Below are 7,629 nucleotides of genomic sequence, written 5' to 3'. Positions count from 1 at the left end.
CTCCCTGCCTGGTCCTGGGACCAGCACCATCCATCTTCACTTCTCTTGGCCATCTCCCTCTGGCCCAAGAGGCTGCTGTGCATCCAGCTGGCCTGGGGACGTGCTGTCGACTCACGGTCCTCTGAGGCCAGAACTGTGGGGGAAGGTCGGGGCTGGTGCGCTGGGGTACATAGGCCCAGGAGGACCCCCGCCTTCTCCTTGGCCCGTGGGGCTAACCTCTGCCACCAGGTCTCTCTTCATCTTCAGGATCCCATTGCCCCCGGACCTGAACTTGTGCCCCACTCTGGGCCTCATTTTCCCTCTGGACATCTCTAAATTCCTTTTTTGCCCTACCCAGCACCAGTTGGGCTGAACTGCAGCTCTCCACGCGGGGCTGTGAGGGTGACCATGGCATTAGGCTTCTGGTGGGGAGCCTGCCCTGACGGTGCTGGGATGGAAGGGAGATAGTCCTCTGCTAGGAGCAGGCTACATTTGGGGCAGCTCTAGAGCTGCTTGGCCCCAGAGTCTCCTGGTCTCCTGCTGCTGACTTCACCCAGCTCTACCCACTGCATGCTCTTTCTTGGGGAACCCACGAGGCGGCGGGGTGGGGGGAGGTGAGGGCGGACTGTTCAGGTGGGGCCCCCAGGGCCTAGAAAGCACACACGAGCTCTCCATTTCTGATCTGATGTGTCTTCTAACCCCGCAGAGTTGCCCACTCACCAAGTGCGGGGGCCCTAGCGGGGTGGGTACTAGAGCTGGTGGGCGGTACTGTGCCTTCCTCCTGTCGGCGGTCTTGTCCCCCGTCCAAGAGGCCCTGGTGGGGGGAGGTCAGCAGCCTGGGCTCAGCCCTGAGCTTGCTGTGGGCTCTGTTCTGAGCTTTGTCCCTGTCTTGGCTCCAAATCCACTCCTCACCAGCCCTGACCAAGCCTTGCCCAGATGTGAGGGCCAGGTTCTTGGAGGCCTCCTCTAACTCCCCAGCCCAAAGATGGACCTCACCCCCACACCTTGGTCTCTGTGAGGGCCCTGCCCGGGGAGCGCCTGGAGGGAGGTCAGTGTGAGCTTGGTCCTTTCTTTTCGGACAGGCAGGGTCCCTGAGTCCTTGGGCCCCTCTTCTCCCCACCCCAGCAGCAGGGCTGCACTCAATGTCCGTGATGCAGAAAGGCTGAGGCAGAGTGGGTATCACCCTTTATTGTGGGGTCTGCACAGTGGGTACCAGGCCCCTCCTGCTGAGGGGAGGCTGGAACCTCAGCCTGGGCTGACCATCCGGCCTCCGATTAACTCACTTTCCTTCCATCCTCTTAATCTCAGGTTGAGCATATGCACTGGGTCTCTGGGGGCCTGGGGGACCCCCGGGGCCTCCCTCACCTCCATCCCATGTGCTTAGGAGCACTGTTAATCAAATAGCATGGGCCAGGGTGGGCGACGGGTCACCTGGTGCAGCAGGCCTGGGGCTCGGACCCTGGCCCGGCAGCTGCGGAGCCCCAGGTAGAGGCAGCAGTGGCGGCCCCGGCCACGCTGCCCTCAGGCTCAAAGTCCAGACCCTCATAGATGGTGGGGAGCGAGGTGCGCTGGCTCAGCCGCCGGCGCAGGCCGACCAGCAAGGGCTGGGGCAGGGAGGCCACATCCACATTGTTGCCCAGGTCTACCCAGGCCAGCGCGGGGAACTTGGTGGTGTCCTTGATGGCCTCGGTGAGCTCACGGGCGGCAGCTCGTGTCAGCCGGTTGCCATTGAGCAGGAGCTGGGAGAGGCGGGGCAGCGTCCAGAGGCTGGGCAGCAGCAGGCGCAGCAGCTCATCGCTCAGCCCTGTGAAGCTCAGGTCCAGCACCGTGAGCCCGGCGCCCTGGCTGGCTAGGTAGCGAGTTATGTGCTGCACATCCCGCGTTGACAGTGAGATTCCTGAAAGGTTCACGGTCTCCCCTGCCATCGGAGTCTCCTGGAGGCTGTTCTTAAAGCTGTGGAAAGTTTGCAGGCAGGGGTGGGCTAAGCAAGGCCTGTGGCCCAGGCCGGCCCCTCTGGCCACGTACAATGACCTGTCAGGGCAGTACAGGAAGGTGGGGAGGTCCGCACCTACAGTTGGGACAAGCTGGGTTTAAACTGCTGCTTCCTAAGTGGGAGGCCATGGGCAATGCTCGGAACTTCTTTGAGCCTCGATTTCCCCTTTGGTGAAAGGGGACCTGGCTGTTGTGAGTATTAAATACACACCTGACAAGGCTCCACGAGCTATTATTATAAAAACCTACTGCGTGCCTGCATCGCCACACGCATCTCACTTATGGCTATGCCAACCCGGTGGGGTAGAAATGATTACTGCATTCTGCAGAGGATCTAATGGATGCTCCGAGAGGTGACATGAGTCTCCCACGGTGTACCCAGGTCTACTAAGTGGGGAACCAGGCCTCCAAATCGAGTGCTCCAACTCCTGAGCCCACATGTTTTTTCCTGTGCCTCCTCCAAGGTCAACTCTTTGGGAGTAAAGATAGATGTTCCTATGAGGGTGACAAGGTTATCAACCTGGTCCCCCAGGTCTTGGGGGCTAGAAAGTGGACAGGCCCAGGGTAGTGAGAGGGGAGGTGTTGGGGGTCATAGGGGTAGGCTCCCTATGTTCTAAGCTGGAAAGTTTAGAGACTGAGAATGGTCCTCAGCTGCCCCCCAGGACCCCACTTTAAGCCTCTCCTGTCATTTGAACACGGCCCACTAGGCAGATAGGCCGGACTGGGGGCTGAGAGCAGTGAGACCACCTCCAGGGCCCTCACCTGCCATGGCAAGGAGCAACCCTGTGGGCTCGCAGCTCAGGGTGGGCTACCAGGCCCGAGGGCAGGGGAGAACACCGGGTCTGTGGTTCTGGGCCCCAGGGCCTAGATGCCTGTGGCCGGTTTCTGGGTAGAGTCTGTGGCCATGAGGCTGTGAGGAAGTGACTGGGAGGAGGCCCCACAGCAGAGTGAGCTACTGGGCCAGCTGTGGAGGCCCGGGCTTTAGGCATCCTGGCACAGAATTCCCAAAGGGATACAGGAAAATCAAGGTGGGGGTGGCCCTGGGCAAGCCACTTCCCCTCTCCCGGCCTCAGTTTTCTTCCCAGTACAATGGGAATCATTACCCAGAATCTGTCTCCCTCACAGCGTGTTGTGAAGATTCAGCCGATACATGCTAAGGTTACCTTGGTCCAGCGGGGCAGGGCCAGACAGGTGGAGACTGAGGGAGGAGCGAATGGCAGAGGGCAGGTCATAGGAAGAGTGCAGCGCGGCTTAGGGAGTATCCGCCGCTATTGGCCAGACTGGCCTCCAGGGTTGGGTCCGTAATGCAGATGAGGGTGAGGGGCACCAACCTCCTTCTGAGGGAAGCCTGGGTGCTCCCTTAGGGCTGGCCCTGCCTCTCCACATCAGCCTGGGAAGGGATCCTAAGGGGCATGAGGTGGGGCTATGGCTGGACTCCCCTTACCAGCTCTGGGGCTTCCTCCGGGGCAGGCTGGACTCTTGCTGCCGCCGCTTGGAGTGAGGCGTGAGGTGGTAGATGAGCTGTCGGCAGATCTTGTCTGAGGACTTCCAGAGCTCACAGTCCTGTGGCAGGCAGTGCTGTCAGGGTGAGGCCAAGCCCCAACCACCACCCTCTGGACCTTGGGGATTTGAGTACGCTGGTTGAGCACAGTCATCATTACAGATCACTGAGCTGCCCACTGGACTCCTGCACCTACTTTCCCACTCCAGCTATGGCCAGGCACAGAGCCAGGGGAGGCTGCGCGCTGGGAACTGGACAGGCTGGTCAGAGGCCCGCACTGCCCGGCGGGAGAAGACAGAGACAATGGGCCCTTGTTCCCTGTCCTCAGGCCTAAGGCCAGCATCTCTGACTATTAGTCAGCTCTCAGCCCACCCTCAGGCTCCCCGGGGACTCGCCACAGGGGGAGGCAGGACCAGTCCCTTCCAGGGGGCCCTGCTCCACTGACGCCACCCTCAGAGAATAGGAACCAGCCAGGTTAGCATGCTCTTCTTCCTCTCACTCTCCATTCTAGACCGTGACTATGGGACCTGGGTCTGGACTGCCAGGGCTGGGAGGGTTAACACGTCACGGCACCACCACCTGGCTCTCTCCTGGTCCTGAGTGAGCCCTTGTAGAGGCCCAGCTTGCGCAGAAAACAGGGGTGCCCTGCTTTCCACAGCTGGCACTGAGCACGCTCCACTGCCCACATGTCCTTTATCCAGTCCCTTTGATAACAGCGTGCACGCACAATGGCAGCAAGCCCCAGCGGTCACTGTGATGGCTCTAGGCTACCTCAGATTCCTCGGTAACAACTGCATATAGATGTGGGAGTTCAGAGCTGGCAGGGCCCGTAGCGAGCACCCTTGTTTCTCATGAGACTCACTGTGACTAAGGGATGGGGGCTGGGGGCTGGCCACAGGCTGTGTCAGGAACACAGCATCTTCACTGCTCGTGGAGGTAGGATGTCTGCAGGTGCCCTCAGAGCAGGGCTCTGGCCAGACACGGTGCATGGGGGGAGCAGGATGGAGGTGCAGGCGGCAGACACCGACTCAGCGTGAGGGGGGACTTGCTTGTGGCTCATGCTGCTATGAGAAGCAATGTGTACTTGTCTCTTAGGGTATCCATACAGGATGGGGACGTGTGGGCAGCAGTTCTGGCCTAGGGCAGCTGTCTTCTGGCCCAGGAACTCAGAGACCGGGAACTCAGAGGCTTGGGTCCATCAATGTATATTGCAGAACATTCTGTGTCCCACAGGGTCCCCATACTACTTCCTGCCTGAGTCCCGGGGCCTGCACAGTGTTGCCAATCAGGAAACGGTCTACTCAGCACACAACTTTCGAGGCTGAGAAAGCACAGCTCACACTTGCCCCAGTTGCTGGCCAGTGTAACACATTGAAACTGGCACCAGAGAGGGGCAGTGACCTCCCTAAGGCCTTGCAGCAAGCCAGATCAGGATCCAGGCCCCTAGCCTCCAGCCCTGGGCTTTCCTGGCCCCTGTAGACCACACTGCCCAGCCTGAGGTCCTTGCCTGCTGGCCTTACCGTCTTGGGGCACTGCAGGTCCCGGGCCAGGTTCATAAGCAGGTCATGAGAGATGGGGTCCACCAGATTGAGGAAAGCCACGTTCCTGTAGAGGATGTCAGTGAGGAGGGTCCCCTCAAGGCCCAGGTCCTGTGGGTGGTGAAGAGAGTTGAGTGAGCCAGGAATTGGGGCCACCCTTCTCCAGGTGCCCTTCCTGCCAACCAGAGCCCTCATGTCTATTCCGCTCTCTCCGTCTGTCTCCCTGAGGCTTGCTAGAGTCTCCCCACAGATGGCGATGGGCCAACTGTCCAGGGCAGGTGGGCCTTTTAGATGAGGAGCGGGTTGGTGCTTCAGGGCCCTCAGGGAGATAGTAAGGGGGTCCCAGAGCTCTTAGACTGGTTTCCTGAAGGTGAAACATCCTGCTGTGACACTTTGCCTTCTCTGGGGTTGGGCTTATCCAGGGGATTCTTTGGGGGCTCCTCTGATGACCCCCCAAACCACTGTCCTCCAGTATTCCCTTTGGGTTCTCTGCCCCTTCCATCTAGTCTCAAGCGCTCCCAAGCTGTGGCTCTCTTTTCGTGGACAGGTCCAGACCTTTCCTGTGGGGGTGGACCTCAGTTCAGACTGGGTGTATTCATCTCCTGTCCTGAAGCTGTCCTCACTTCCTGTGCCCCTGCTCAGTAAAGGGTGTCACCATCCCCATCTTACCCCGCACTCTTCCTCATCCCTCCCCACTTCTCAAGAAGGTTCAGGCTTTGTCTCCCGACAGCCTCCTTCTGGGGCTCCTGGACTCCTGACACCCTTCCCGTCCCACCCATAGGCTGCCAGAGCCATTTCCATGAAACATACCCCTGAGCTTGACATTTAACCCCTTTGGTGGAGACCAAAAGCTCTCAAAGTTGTGTGATATCAGACTCGGGCACAGTCTGCAGTCTCAGAACTCTCCGCAGCTTGGCATTCACATGCTCCCTGGCCCACCAGCCTCGTTGTCTAGCCTCCGAATCCCTCACACCTTGAATAGACCCCATCGTCAGGACCCTGGCCTTCCTGCCTTTAGTCCTTGACCTTCTTCTACTTCCACCAGCCTCGTGTGGTGCTAAACACCCTTTTAGAGGTTCCATTTAGAGGATATACTGATAAGCTGATGGGGCAGGCAGCCAGGAAGGGCCTCCAGAACCCATCTGGGCCTCCCCAAGCCAGAGAGTGACATCTTTGGTGCATAAGCCCCCTGCATACAGGAAGACAGGACAGGAGGGAATGCCCAAGGGCCATAACTGCAGAGTTCCTGTGGGTTATGGGGCACGACAGGCCCCCCCACCCCCACTGGGCCTTGAATTCCAACCTCTGGGACACAAGGGGGCAATCTAACTGGTTTCCCAGCTACAGGGCCCACCAAGCTGGTGCCTGGGGCTCCAGGTGTTGTCCCAGATAGAGATCTGTGCCTCTGGACAGTCTGATTCCATGCTGCTCTGCTCTTTTAAACACCATTCATATTCATGCTGCAGATGCCAGCTAGGGAGGATCCAGAAGGGAGGGGTGGCTGGTGAGCCTGGGATGACCCAGACAGGGCCCCAGACCGCAGCCTGCTTTCTGCTGGTCTGGACAGCTCCTTTTAAAGGGCCAGCCCCGCTTTCCAACCTGCTGGGCCAAGAAGAGTGTAGCAGGAGGAGCAGGGCTGGGAGGCTAAAGGTTGTGCTGTGGCCTTGGCTGGCCCTCAATCTGCCCTAGATTCACCACTTTTTTCCAAGCCTCAGTTTCCCATCTCTAATCATCCACCCGCAAGCCAAGACCTTCATGGCTGATTTCAGCTTATAGGATGGAGCGGGTAGTGGTGGCAGCTGCTGCACAGGGTGCGAATGTGGGCCAAGAGGGAAGTGGCCTGCCTAGTGGTGATGCTGGGACAAGAACCCATGTCTCCTTGGGCAACCCAGGGCTTGGGATCTGGGACTCAGATACCTGGTGTGTGTAGCAGATGTGGTGTGATGTACAGATGCCAGGAGTATGTACTCAGTGGGCATGAGCTGACCTTTAAGAGCGTGGGTGATGCGCGCCATAGCTCTGTCTGGGCTGCCAAGGTGTAATGGTGAGGTTGCACCCGCTGACCAGCTGGGCTGCTGCTTCTCAGGGTCCTCTCTCTAGGGTCCACTGCCTATGCTCACCCTGGAGGAGAGGGGAGCTGCGGGCTTCTCATGGCCCCTCAGTACAAGATGCCCACTTTTGCCACTCCTCCCAGCCCCCCTCCTTTCCTGCCAAGGCATGAATCTGGGCTCTTAGTCCTGGCTGGAGGCATCCTCAACACACACAACCGACCTCAAACCCCAGGGGTGCTGGGCACTTACCTGTCCTCTCCTCTACACTCACGGTGCCCCCGGCCTCAGTGGCTCTCACTTCAGCCGGCTGCCCTCTCTCCCTCGTCCTGTCACCCAGGAAACACTCCCACCCCTTGCAGTATCCTCCCCTCAGAACCCGCCCGGCCCGCGCGCCCATCTGGGGCCGGCCCTGCCTCCCGGCCCCTCCCGGGCCTCCAACCCCTGGCCGGCCCTCTCCTTCTCTCGCCTGGCGCAGGAGGCGCAGCAGCTGCCGGGCGCGTTCAGGCCGCCGCTCGCGGAGCATGGACTGGATCTCACGGAGCCAGCGCACCCGGCGCTCATAGGGCGC

General features: G+C 59.8%; 1 protein-coding gene across 1 annotated transcript in view; it reads right to left on the bottom strand.

Annotated features, from left to right (window-relative positions):
• Positions 1–1,152: 1,152 nt before the first annotated feature.
• LRRC75B (leucine rich repeat containing 75B) overlaps positions 1,153–7,629 on the bottom strand; it is a 14,097-nt gene continuing 7,620 nt past the window's right edge. The window contains exons 3-6 of the mRNA XM_015586790.2: positions 7,528–7,629; positions 4,993–5,121; positions 3,416–3,534; positions 1,153–1,932 (exon numbers count right to left, since the gene is read on the bottom strand). Coding sequence (XP_015442276.1) covers positions 1,407–1,932; positions 3,416–3,534; positions 4,993–5,121; positions 7,528–7,629 — 876 coding nt within the window. The 3' untranslated portion in view covers positions 1,153–1,406. The remainder of the gene's footprint in view (positions 1,933–3,415; positions 3,535–4,992; positions 5,122–7,527) is intronic.

This window comes from Pteropus alecto, unplaced genomic scaffold (genome assembly GCF_000325575.1).
Source record: "Pteropus alecto unplaced genomic scaffold, ASM32557v1 scaffold113, whole genome shotgun sequence".
Taxonomy (NCBI): domain Eukaryota; kingdom Metazoa; phylum Chordata; class Mammalia; order Chiroptera; family Pteropodidae; genus Pteropus; species Pteropus alecto.
Note: the sequence above shows the minus strand (reverse complement) of the source record. Positions and strands in the feature narration are given on the sequence as shown.